Below are 14,010 nucleotides of genomic sequence, written 5' to 3' on the forward strand. Positions count from 1 at the left end.
AATATCAATCTGTTGGGTTTACTATTCCCTAAGGTTTATAATATCAATCATGGTCAACCATGATCAACTGTGGTTGAATGTCTCATTGTGACAAGGATTGTCTCACCATGAAAATAAATCATGTTTATTTTAGTCTTTGTAATATTTATATTTGGGTTTACGAATGTTGGGTTTATAATATTAGTCCCTTGGGTTTAATATTATTCCCTTCGGTCCATAATCCCTTGGGTTTATTATTCATTTGGGTTTATAATATCATTCCCTTGGGTTTATTATTCCCTTAGGTTTATAATATCAATCATGGTAAACCATTGTCAATCATAGCCAAACATGATCAACCATGGGTTTATTATTAACTTGGGTTTATAATATCAATTATGGTCATCTTTATTAATCCCTTTTATTTGTAATATCAATCCCTTTCCCTTCTTGATCCCTTAGGTTTTTAATATTTATCCGTTGGGTTTACTAATTCCTTGGGTTTATAATATTAAACCATTGGGTTTATTAGTTTCTTGGGTTTATAATATTAGTCCCATGGGTTTAATATTATTCCCTTCTGTTCATAATCCCTTGGGGTTTTAGTATTAATCACTTCATTTTATTATTGTTTTTTGGGTTTATAATGTCAATCCCTTGGGTTTATTATTCCCTTAGGTTTATAATATCAATCATGGTAAACCATTATCGATCATAGGCAAACATGGTCAACCATGGTTTTATTATTATCTTGGGTTTATAATATCAATCATGGTCATCTTTCTTAATCTCTTGTATTCGTAATATCAAACCCTTGTGCTTCTTGATCCCTTAGGTTTTTAATATTTATCCGTTGGGTTTACTAATTCCTTGGGTTTACAATATTAGTCCCTTATGTTTAATATTATTCCCTTTGGTTCATAATCCGTGGGGTTTTTAGTATTAATCTGTTGGGTAATGATAAACAAAAGAGACTAATATTATAAACCCAATGTATACAAACCCTAAGATAAATATTAAAAATACTAAAATAAACATGGTTGAATTAATAAAACCTCATAATAATAATAATTATTATTATTATTATTATTATTATTATTATTATTTAATATTACTAATATTACCATGAGTTTATATTACTGTAATAATATTAATATAATAATCATAAATATATAAATATATAAGAATATCATTGTTATTATTTATATATATATTAATTATCATAAATGGTTGGTCTTTAAAAAATTACACATAATAATGCACCTATCATAATTCTAATTATTATTGGATCATCATCATCATTATTATTATTATTATTATTATAAAATAATATAATAGTAATTATTATTATTATTATTATTATTATTATTTTAATTGTATTATTATCTTATTAATAATTATATTTGTATATTATTATAATAATATAATATTATTATTATTTTATTATCCGATATTATTATGATAATAATGTAATAATAATTATATTATTTTATTTCTTGAATAATATAATGATAATCTAATTAATTAATATTAATAATATTATTATGAGTTTATATTATTATTATAATATTAATATAATATTCTTATAATAATATATATAAATAATATGGTTGTTAATATTTATATAGTTATTAATAATTACTGAGTATATCAACTACATTGGAAAATGTGGTTGATATATATGCTTAATATAGCCGATGGGATATATCAACCATATTTACCTTCATAAATGTGGTTGTGGTAGTGAATAGTCACTCATATATCTTCAAATACTATTCACTACTATTTATTTATTTATTTTTGTGATGTCTCTCCAAATTCAATTTACATCATTCCTTTCCACCACACACCAACATTAATTCTAATGGAATTTTAACATTCCATAATTTCGTAATAATTCTCAAAAAGAATTATGCATGTAACTTTGACATGCGATGCAACATTAACAATGAATGGGAAGGCCTCTAACACAAACAAAAAATTATTCGACAAATGGGAAGGCCTTAGCGGAGATTCATTTTTCGGCGTTAGATGAAACAAAAGATGCACCACTACATCCATTGGTAAGCCCCAACATCTAACCTTTGGGTTACTGACAATTAATTCATGGATTCAGTGGCGACTTGTAGGTTGAAAAAGAAACATTAAGTTAGAAATTACTGATCAGGAATGGAATGTAATCAATGAGAGGGAATCAGCTTCTTCACCTCCTTGGCATTGTCCTCATTAGGCACTATGAATCTGCTATAAATCTGGGACTGCCACTGAGCCATTGTTCTGGCTACGGGAAAAAATATCTTTATTCAAGTGTCTCAATTAAACCATGGAGCCATGGCTATAAAACTATTAACTTCTACCACCCAGGGTAAAACCCTCTGAGCTTCAAAACATTCTTTGATTAGAATATGCAACTTTGTAGGCAGAGATATTTGAAAATTTTCAGCCATTTCTTATTAACACCAAAATAATATTCTCACGCATAGCAATGGAGTCTCACCCAATAAGTTCTCTTTGGCTTACTAATTGGCTCTCATACCAATTGAAAGAACTGATCAAAGTACAGCACAGCACAGCGACCGTTGTGCAATTAAAACATAAGACCACACATCAATTTACAACAAGTCAAAGCAGCTACAGCTACATTACAACTCGGACCGTGCCTCCTAACTCTTCATTCTTCTATCTTATCTCAATTGTATTTATACAAAACTATTAAGTTGGTTAAGGCCTCTTCACGCTAGAAGAGTCATGGCTGAGTATGGCAGTGCTGCCTCTTCGACGCAAAACAAGTCATGGCTGTGAGTCGGTGTTCGGTGCAGTGGTGGGGTGTGTTCTCGGGAGTAATTATTTCCAACATCACCCAGGGTAAAACCAATACTAATCTCTCAGAAATCTCAGAGGCTTCTTTCTGAGCTTCAAAACATTCTTTGATTAGAATATGCAACTTTGTAGTCAGATATATTTGAAAAATTTCGGCCATTTCTTATTAACACCAAAATAATTTTCACCAAGTTATCACTTAATCCTAAATTTTGGTGACAAAAATAGATTTACATAAAATTTCTAATCCAAAATTTAATATAAAACCTCTAATATTGGATTTAAAATATCTAACAGCAATTAGCTAAGACTAGCGGGTGGGCTATCTAGGTTGAACCATCGCTAAAATTGGACACATTAGATTTCTTACCAATATCCAATCTCACTGCATCAGTTGGTGCGCCTCTACATCAAGCCTTTTCATTACCTGCAATTCTTTCATTGTTTCAGTAGCGAATTGTAAATTTGAAAAGAAACATGAAGCTAGAAATTACTAACCAAGAATGTAATGCAGGAAAGGGAATCACCTTCTGCACCACCTTATTGTCCTCATCAAGCAATACAAATTTGTTTTTTTGCATTGTTTTCATCGAGCCATTATTCTGGGTGTAATTTTACATAGGAAAACATATATGTTCAACCGTATTTGTTCAACCTTGGAGCCATTGCTATTATGATCAAATTTCCTGAAGTTAAATTGATAAACCTTATTATTTATTTCTCCACTTATCTTGGGCTAAACCGGACATTCAATGAACCCTATTAGTTATTCAACCACCATTGCCATTGCTATTATGATCAAATTTCTTGAAGCTAAATTGATAAACCCTATTATTTATTTCTCCACTTATCTTGGGCTAAACCGGCCATTCAATGAACCCTATTAGTTATTCAACCACCATTGTTAATCTTTCAAATGAGCGTTCTCTAATATATTCGAATAACCATTGGTTTCGTTTCCAACAGTCATGCATTTGAGAAGGTGAAGAGCCATACATTTCATAAGGTGAAGAGACATTTGTTTCAAATGGATTTTTTATATGTTTTTTTTAGTGTTGCTCATTTTTCAGTTGATGTAATGGTCACTAAGAGAATATATTGGTATTTTTAAATTTAGATTATTTGTAAAATGATTAAAGTACCCAATTCCATTATCAACATAATTATATCAAAAATATCAAAATTTAGTAATCTATGTGCATAATTATAAATATTAACCACTAAATTGTTGCTAATCATTCTGAAAATCCAATTGTATATGAACCTTTACATTTTGAACATAAAACTCAAGGAAAAAATGTTTAAAATATGTTTCCATTATTGTCATATTAAAACACTATTCCATTATTATCTAATTGTCGTCAATATTTATTTTTTTCAGATCTCGATCAAACAGAGATTTCGTTTTGAAATACAAAATTCATGAGTTTAAATAAATGGTTGAATTGATAGAGAAAAATCACTTGATTAATTGAATATAGAATCTGAAATTAAAATAAAAATCATAATTCTTATATTTTCTAAAAATTATTCTGAAAATTATACTATAAAAAATTATATTACTGAATAAATAATTACTTAGTACATAACTTCACCAAAAATTGAACCGTGATCATTTATATTGGTTTTTTTTTTTCGTTGGCAAGAAGTTGTTGGAGGACGTCAGAGAAAGAAAGGCAGCGTCAAAATGAATGATTAAGTTGAATTCTTTTTCATCATTAACAATTAAGGTAAATGAGATGATAGGAGGAGACAATATATATAAGTCTAATTAAAGTTTATTATGTATATGAATTACATTTATTATGTATATCAATTATATTTATTAATGTAATTGTTACAGTCTAATATCAATACAATACAAAATAACCAGGTACATAATTAAGATTACAAATTTTCAACCATAACAATAATCTACCGTCATTACTGAAATTACCAGGCAACCTCACTCTGTAATCGGTATGGCATCACTTTGGACATACGGCAAGGAATGGAGAAATTAAAGCAACGTATAGTGACAGAATAAATGTAGATCATCACCGAAAGCATTCCATATTTTTTTTATGTTTGCATATATGCATTTCCATTCTAATATATTTTTATTATGTTTGCATATATGGATTTCCATTCTCATAAAATATATACCACAAAATCTGCCAGAAAGGAAAAGTTTAAAATTGTTTTGAATATTAGTCTCTAGGAAATCGGTCATGGTCGTCGCAAGGTGCGAATTTGAACTATTTTAGGCATCATATTTGGTATATGATAAGCGGCGTGCACATTCAAACAAACTTCACCGAGCATTTTTATAAAGTAGTAATTTATTTAGTGTATATACTTCCCTTTTTTTGGGTGAAGAGTCCAACTTATAAATATTCAACTCAACTTTTCTCTAAAATTTTTAATCGTGTTCTGATTATAATAGAAATAATTCTGATAAAGGTAGAAAGGGCGATGTCATAGATTGGGAGGAGCATAAAAGTGCTGGTCAGATATCTAAAAAAACTCTATAAAGTAAAAAAAACTCAAGATATGGACTCAAAGCAGATCACATGTGAGGCAATCCGGATTGAAATTTAATATAATATAGTTTATGATAATGAAATATAATTGTATGTCCAGAGAATAGACAAATTGACCAATCTGAAAGGTATATTTGGTAAGATAATACAAGCAAGCTTTGCAATCAAGGTCCATCACCGAACAAAATTGGTTGACCAAGAAGGGTTTTTCCACGGGCATCCCCCATCACTGCACAAGCGATAAAAGTAGCATCGAGACGGAAGGGTCTAAGGTTAGGTTAAGTTTTCTAACCAGAGGTGCAAGAAGCCCTTTAAATCAAGGGCAACTCGAGATATATAATATATCAAGGAATTTCCAATGCTTAAATTGCAATTGATTCCTTAACATACAAATACATTGCTCTTATAATAAGCTAAAATGACGTTCTCTATGCTAGAATTATGAACGGTTGCTTGTGTTATTAATTAATCTTGTGATTTCTCATCCTACTATAAGGCTATAAGGTAGTAATTGTAAAATGTTGGGGTTATTGTGATATATATGTAATTGAGGGTATAAGGTAAGTGATTGTTAAATGCTTTGGTTACTGTGATATATATCTAATTTTAATAATTTTAACTTAATTTTTCTTTTATTTTTTTTGAATAGTGATTTTAGAATTTTAATATAATTATTAATAATTATTAGATTGTTGGTACAGATTTAATGTTATTTTTTTTAAATATTCTAGAATATTTATAATAATATATAAATCAAAATTTGAAAATTATTTAAAGGTTGGAAATTATTTACAAAGTAGTTATATCTTTTTCTCTTTTTAATTAAATTGATTAATTTAAAAAAAGTAATATGAACGAGTGTCATATAAAGTGACTTCTGGTTTTTTAGGCATGCGGTATCAATAAGCCATGGTATTGACCCATGGTATTGTAACAAAACCATTTACAAACTAAGAATATCCATGGTAAAATTGGCTTAAATCTCCATGATAAAAAAGCTTGTAACATATTTTTTTAAATGTATAGATATTTAACTTATATAATAATTCTTTTTATAATTATTAATATAATTTAGTTAGTGTTTATTATTTTCTAAATTTTAACAATTTAAAATATATAATAAAATATCTGTTTCGATGTTTATTATGTTTATTAGGTTGCACTAATTTATGACGCTATAAAATAAAAAAAAATAAAAATAATAATTAATTATAACTTTCTAATTGAGATAATTGGTAATATAATTAAGCTTTTCTATCTTAAACCAAAACTTAAAATATTTATATGTAACCATATTGATTAATGTGAGAGGAAACTCTTCCATTTCCTATGATATTAACATAGCCAATTTAAACTGAACTCTGATGAAAAGAACCGAAAGACTAAGAGAACATCGAGAGATGATCTTATTTACATATATAACATTAGCTTAAGGCAGAAAAGTGAATTGTCGGTGAGAGGACTTTTTTAGATTAAAGTAAAAAAGTGAATTGTTGGCGAGGAAATGGTTTTTTTTTTTTTCACAAGGAAGCTAACATTTAGAATGAAGAATTGTACTCTAATTCAACATATAAGGAAAGATCTATTTCTTCTCAAGCAAAAATCCACAACATTGCTCGCTGTCGAAAAGAGCCAAGCCTTTTATCTACATGGGAATATTATAGAGTCCCGGTTTTCTTCCAAAAATAGAAATCTAGAATTAATTTACTGCCCAAAACTTTGACCTCAATTCTCAGGAGGAGGAAGATGACGACGTTGTGCATTAGTAAAAGACATTAATGATTACAACGTTGTGTTTCCACCCTCACCTGTGCACTCTCCGAGATTTTGCTGAAAGTGGAAATAATGTTGGTAGTCGAATTCCAGAACAGTGGAAATAATGTTGTAACAAAATTCCAAGTTTCTTCAATTCCCTTGCTGCCAGAATGGACTAGGCAGCCATCAACTTGGAGCTGTGGACAGCGAGTCTCCATGGCTTAGATTGTCGGTGCTGCAGAATTCACATGGGTTTATTGATTGATATAACGAATTTGTTGACTGTGTTTAAAGTGAAATTCTTCAATACATAGCCAGCAAAAGCATAGTTGGCGTGGCAGTCATTGAACTACGAGACTTAAAGCAAGGAAAGTGGGAGAACTATATTCAGCAAAAAAATTAATTGGTGTGGCCATCATTGTTTTGGATGAGGACAATTCAAAGAAAGTATGGGTAACTATATTAATTAATAGCAGATAAGTATGAATTATTATGATTGTGTTTGACTTATATCAGTGGGAATTATTGAGTGTGTTTGACTCAGATAAGTATTATTATGAGTATGTTTGACTTATTTTTTGTTTGTGAAATGGATGGTTGGAAATATTATTCCATCCACCCCCTTAAACACCATGCTTGCTAAGTCAATCAGTGCAGCACGGTTGCAATTTTGTTTGCAGGCAAAAGAACTGAAGTCGGAACAGAAGTACAGAAGTACAACGTAGACCATTCCACAACACATCGCAGAAGTTAAGGTATTTAATGAAGTTAAGTAAATAAGTATGAGATTGTTTTCCACACTCCACAACACCTGCAAGTTCAGAAAACCAATTACTTAGTAAAATCGCCTATGCTTGGTATTAATTATTTGTTTTTTCATGTATTAATGTCAAATTTGTATGTTGAGATAAATATGGATGTAAAAGTCATTTTGTATGTTGGGCAAGTTAGAGAGCCAGTGTGTGTGAGTTAGTGAGGAGAAAATCGTGGAGGAAATATTGGTGGGCAGGTGACAACCAATTTTACGGAGGAAATATTGGTGGGGAGTTTTAGATAAGTTTACTCCACAACCCCACTGATGGGTAAATAGCAGTAAGTTTGTAGTGTTTTTCACTTGGAGCTGCAACCTCCATTTATCATGTGAATGTATTTGTTATGGTACTAATCCTTCGCACCTTAAAATTTATGTTTTAATTAAGTCCGTGTGTGGTTGCGATATCCACTCCTTAACCGATTTGTGAGGGAGTTGACTTTTCCGCAACCGAATTTGAGACTATTATTTTTCTAACATGGTATCACCAAATTTGAGACTCCTCCCCTCTTCCATCCCATGAAATTATTTTTCTGACATGGTATCAAAGTGGGTTAAACTCTATTAGTGTAAAAACAAGTGTTTTTACTAGCAGTTAAAATTGTTTTAAGGGCAGATTATTTTTAGCATATTTATTACCAGGTAGAAAGTTTTTTTTACACTTAGAAATAGAAACATCAAGCACAACCTTGACTAATCCTCAAATACCTCAGTTTAATGGAAAAAATTATGACTATTGGGCTATTACAATGAAGACCATGTTTTCTTCTCAAGACATTTGGGATTTGGTGGAGAATGGTATTCAAGAACTAGTAGGTGGAGAATGGTTTTCAAGAACTAGTAGATGTAGCAACATACAATGCGTTATCTCAAGCAAAAAGAGATTTCTTAAGGGACAACAAGAAGAAGGATTCAAAATCCCTCTTCTATATTTTCCAAGCAGTTCATGAAAGTATTTTCGCAAGAGTTGCAACAACAATGAAGTCCAAGCAAGCATGGGACACCTTCGAGACAGCCTACCAAGGCATGGAAAAATTCAAGAGAGCAAAATTGCAAATGTTAAGAAGAGATTTTGAAACACTTTGTATGAAAGAGTCTAAGAATGTAGACTCATTTTTTTACACATGTAATTGAGTTGGTTACTCAAATCAAGTCTCATGGCGAGACACTTGAAGAAAGGAGAATAGTTGAGGAAGTTTTGAGAAGTTTGCGAGCACGGTTTGATGTCATTGTTGTGGCCATAGAAGAGACAAAGGGTCTCTCACAGTTCTCAGTGGATGAGCTTCATGCATCACTAATTTCTCATGAAAATAGACTGAATAGAGAAACAAGCTCCTCACTAGAGCATGCCTTCAAGACACAAGTTTCCTTTAGTCAAGGTCGAGGAAAAGCAAGATCATATACTAGAGGAATAGGAAGAAGCCCACATAGAGGTGGAAGAAGAAGCCCTTCAAGCTCAAGTGGAAGGGGCAAAAATCGAAATCCAAGTCCAGACCCAAGCCAAAATCAAGCACAAGGTCAGAGGTATGATAAATCTCAAGTTCAATGTCATTACTGTAAGAAGTATGGTCGTTATGCAAATGAATGTAGAAAGAAGAAATATGACATTAGTAACAAACCAAGTGGAAATTTCACAAAACAAAATCAGAACCATGATAGCATGTTTTTAGCTTGCAATGTAGCATCAGAAAAACAAAGTGATATATGGTATCTAGATTTAGGGTGTAGCAACCACATGTCAGGGAACATAGAAATGTTTTCCAATCTAGATGAAAGTGTGAAATCTGAAGTGACATTAGGGACTAATAGCAAAGTATCTGTCATGGGAAAAGGAAGAGTTAATATCCTAACAAAGAAGGGGGAGAAGAAGTACATCTCAGATGTTTACTTTGTCCCCGATCTAAAGCATAACCTCATAAGCATTGGACAGCTCATGCAAAAGGGCTACAATTTCTTCTTCAAAAATGATGTGTGCACAATTTTGGATAGGCCTCCAAGCAAACAGCTGATTGCAAAGGTGCAAATGACATACAATAGAATGTTTCCCCTAAAGATAAGATCCAATTTGAAGGAAGAAGGTGCACAAGCGCAACTATCAATGAACTCACAAGAATATGGAAGGAAAGATGATGCTGTCACACAAGTGAACTATCATGCAAGGGCCAAAGATGAAAATTGGTTATGGCATTTGAGATTTGGACATCTCAACTTTGGAGGTTTGAATTTGTTGCATAGAAAAGGCATGGTGAAGGGATGACCACTCATAGGAAAACTGGACAACCTATGTGAAGGATGTGTCTTGGGAAAGCAACATAGAGAGACATTTCCAACAGGAAAGTCAGTAAGGACAAAGGCACCTTTGGAGATTTTCCACTCAGATTTATGTGGACCAATGAAGACACCATCAATTGGTGGCAGCCACTATGTATTGACTTTGATAGATGACTACACAAGGAAGACATGGGTCTATCTCCTAAAACAGAAAAGTGAAGTATTTGAGTGCTTTCGCCAATACAAGGCTCTTGTTGAGAAGAAAAGTAGACACTACGTCAAAATCTTCAAGGCTAGCATAGGTGGCGAATACATCTCAAATGACTTACTTTGATATTCTAGGGAGCATGGAATTCACAAGCAATTTACAACAAGATATACACCTCAGCAAAATGGTGTGGCGGAAAGGAATAATATGACCATTATGGAAATGGCAAGGACTATGTTGAAGGTAAAGCATTTTCCAAATGATTATTGGGCTAAAGCTATCGCATGTGCAGCATATATCTTGAATAGATGTCCAACCAAAACCATCAAGAACATAATTCTTGAAGAGGCATAGAGTGGAAGAAAGCATAATGTCACTCACATGAGAGTCTTTGGTTGTGTGGCACATGCACATGTCCTGGATGCGTTGAGGAAGAAGTTGGATAGCAAGTGGGAAAAATGCATATTTGTTGGATACATTGATGAATCCAAGGCAAACAAACTGTACAATCCATTAACCAAGAAGGTCATAATTAGCAGAGATGTGCAGTTCATAGAAGAGGAAGGATGGAAGTTTAGAGAAGACAGTTAATGTCAAAGCATGTATACCACATGAGGACAAAGAGGAATTAATAGCAGCAAGTAATTCCTCAACAGTGACTCCCTCTACACTTGTGCAAGCACAAAAAAGCAGGTAGCAAGCAACACCATCAACAAATATTATGACAGCATCGTGTAGTCAAGCAAGTGCTTCTCCAAGCATGCCACAAATTGCAACACCAAGTGAATATGTCAAACCCATCTTCAGCAAGCATAAGAAGACCAAAATTCATAAATTTAAATGAGATTTATGAGCAAGATGAGGTTGATAGTAGTGCTAGTCTGAATTCCTGATTTGCATTATTTTTTCATTTAGATGACCCAATCCATTTTGAATATGTAGTCAAAGAAGAAAAATGGGTTGTGGCAATGGAGGAGGAAATAGGCGAAATAGAAAAGAATGACACATAAGAACTAGTGAACCTTCCGTAAGGAAAAGAAATCATTGGAGTGAACTGGGTCTATAAGACCAAGAGCAATGTCGATGGGAAGATTGAAAGGCACAAAGCAAGGCTAGTTGTCAAAGGATACAAGCAACATCATGGAAGAGAATATCTAGAGACATTTGTGCTAGTCACGAGGATGGAAATAATGCATACAGTTGTGGCAATTGTCAAGCAACATAAATGGAAAGTGTATCAAATGGACGTAAAATTAGCATTCTTAAACGGAGTGGTGAAAGAGGAATTCTATGTTGTGCAACCGCCTAGTTATGAGGTAGAAGGAAAAGAAGACAAGATGTATCGGTTGAGGAAAGCTCTTTATGGGTTGAAGCCAGCACCGCGTGCATGGTACAACTAGATAAATGCCTACTTGTTGGACAATGGTTTCGATAAATGTGACAATGAACCCACTCTCTACATAAAAGAAAGTGATGGTAAGATTCTTATTGTCGTATTATATGTAGATGATTTAATTTTTACATGCAATGATGATTTCTTCATCGTTTATTTCAAACAAGTCATGAAGAATGAATTTGAAATGAATGACTTGGGGTTGTTAAGGAATTTTTTGGGCATAGAAGTGAAGCAAATAGAAAATGGTATTTTTATTTCTCAAGCAAAGTATGTAGTAGACATTTTGGAGAGGTTTAAAATGCAGAACAACAAGCCCGCACCAACACCAACTGTCATGGGGTTGAAGTTGAGCAAGGAATATTGCAGCAGTAATGTCAATCCGACATTATACAAAAGTATGATAGGCAGCCTGATGTATTTGACCACCACTAGGCCAAATATAGTGTATGCATTGAGTTTGGTGTTGAGGTTCATGGAGACACCCAAGGAGACACATTGGCAATCAGTAAAAATGATTCTAAGGTGTGTCAATGGGACAAAATAGTATGGTGTTTTTTACACCGCAACAAATGATTTCAGGTTTGTTGGTTACACTGACAGTGATTGGGCAGGAAGCATTGATGACAGAAAGAGCACATCACGATATGTTTTTCATTTGGCTTACAGATCCATTCATGGGCTTCCATGAAGCAGCAAATAATTTGATTGTCAACAATAGAAGTTGAATATGTTGTTGGAAAATATAACTCCTACTTGTCTTAGTTGTGATTCTTACTAAGTAAAGGAGTTTGTTCCTTGTAGTTAGGATCTATTTCCCACATTGGTGTGTGGTTGAGATATTCTCTCAACCAACAGATTGTGTTACATGGATATATGTAATTGCATTTGATTAATGAAATAATTTACACCGTTAGATTTTATCATGGTATTAGAGCCCTGAGGGCCCTGAGGGCCTCACCCCTTATGGGCTTGGCCCCTCCTAGGCTGAGGAAATAAAAGAGTATATTTTTTAGTTTTTTGTTTTTCCATCAACACATACTTGTGGAGCTATGGTGCAATGCAATAAAGTGTTGGAGGTTCTAACTGTTGGAGAAGCATAGGAGCATCTCTACACTCAGCTTGGCCGATCTGTGGCTCTTTGGCAGTTCTGTGGATGATCGAGGGTGCTCAGGTGATGGTGAGTCTGCGATGGCCACTTTCGTATTGGAAGAGATAGAAATATTTTTTATTGGGATGTGTCAACTGGTCACATGATTCAAAAATTTCGTGGACATGATAATGAGGTGAATTCAGTAAAATTCAACGAGTATGGTGCAGCAATCATATCAGCCAGATATGATCGTACAGTTAGAGCATGGGACTGCAGTCACATAGCACATAACCAATTCAGGTAATTGACACATTTGCAGATAGTGTGATGTCAGTTTGTTTAACAAAAACTGAGATTTTAGCAGGATGTGTGGACGAAACCATTCGCACTTTCGATATTCGTATTGGATGGGAGATTGTTGATGACCTGGGACAATCAGTTAACTGTATCTCACTTTCAAATGACAATAAATGTATTCTAGCTAGTTGCCTAGATTCGAAGCTTCGCCTTGTTGACAGGTCAATTGGGGAGCTTCTTCAAGAATACAAGGGCCATGTGTGCAAGTCTTATAAAATGGATAGCTGCCTCACAAATATAGATGTGCATGTTGTTGACGGTTCTGAGGATGGCCGCTTTCTGCAACAGGGCCGTGGAAAACATCTGAGCTGTGATGATGGAGCTTTGAGGACTGGGTCTGGCCAAATCTGTAATATTGGAGAGAGTGTTTGGTGATCTTCAATTTAATGAGTTCAGATCCGATTCCAGGCCAGTTTTTCGATCTCCTTTAGGGACGAATGCTGGAGCAACTCGCCGAGCAGTCTCGATGGAGTTGAGCCATTAGAGAAGTTATTGGGATTTTCCCCACGGAATTTGAATTCTAATTCTGCTGCCTCCCATGTAGGTGAAACAAATGAGCTTAAGAAGGCGATTGTTATTTTTTTTTATTCGTGCACTGTAATCATACTTGGAGTTTGTTTAATGGTGGAGGAGATTTTTTTTACTTGGCGGAAGGTAGGACAAAATTCTCTACATCTGGGCTCCATATAGGATGCAAACCCTTAGCCTCCGCATCCATGTTTGGCTTCAATTCATGGTTTTTCCCTTAACATTTCAGGGTTTTAAGGGGTTTCACGCTTAATTATGAAGGTATAAGGGTTT

At 33.4% G+C, this 14,010-nt stretch overlaps 1 protein-coding gene across 1 annotated transcript; it reads left to right on the forward strand.

Annotated features, from left to right (window-relative positions):
• Nucleotides 1-2,737: 2,737 nt before the first annotated feature.
• On the forward strand, nucleotides 2,738-13,584 carry LOC149250635 (uncharacterized). The gene is given in 3 exon segments (XM_089453708.1): nucleotides 2,738-2,805; nucleotides 12,973-13,124; nucleotides 13,127-13,584. Coding segments are annotated over 3 exon segments (678 nt in total).
• The last annotated feature ends 426 nt before the right edge of the window (nucleotides 13,585-14,010 follow it).

Source organism: Pinus tabuliformis, chromosome 7 (assembly GCF_031772625.1).
Source record: "Pinus tabuliformis cultivar Carrire ecotype Pingquan chromosome 7, CPIR1, whole genome shotgun sequence".
In the NCBI taxonomy this organism is placed as follows: domain Eukaryota; kingdom Viridiplantae; phylum Streptophyta; class Pinopsida; order Pinales; family Pinaceae; genus Pinus; species Pinus tabuliformis.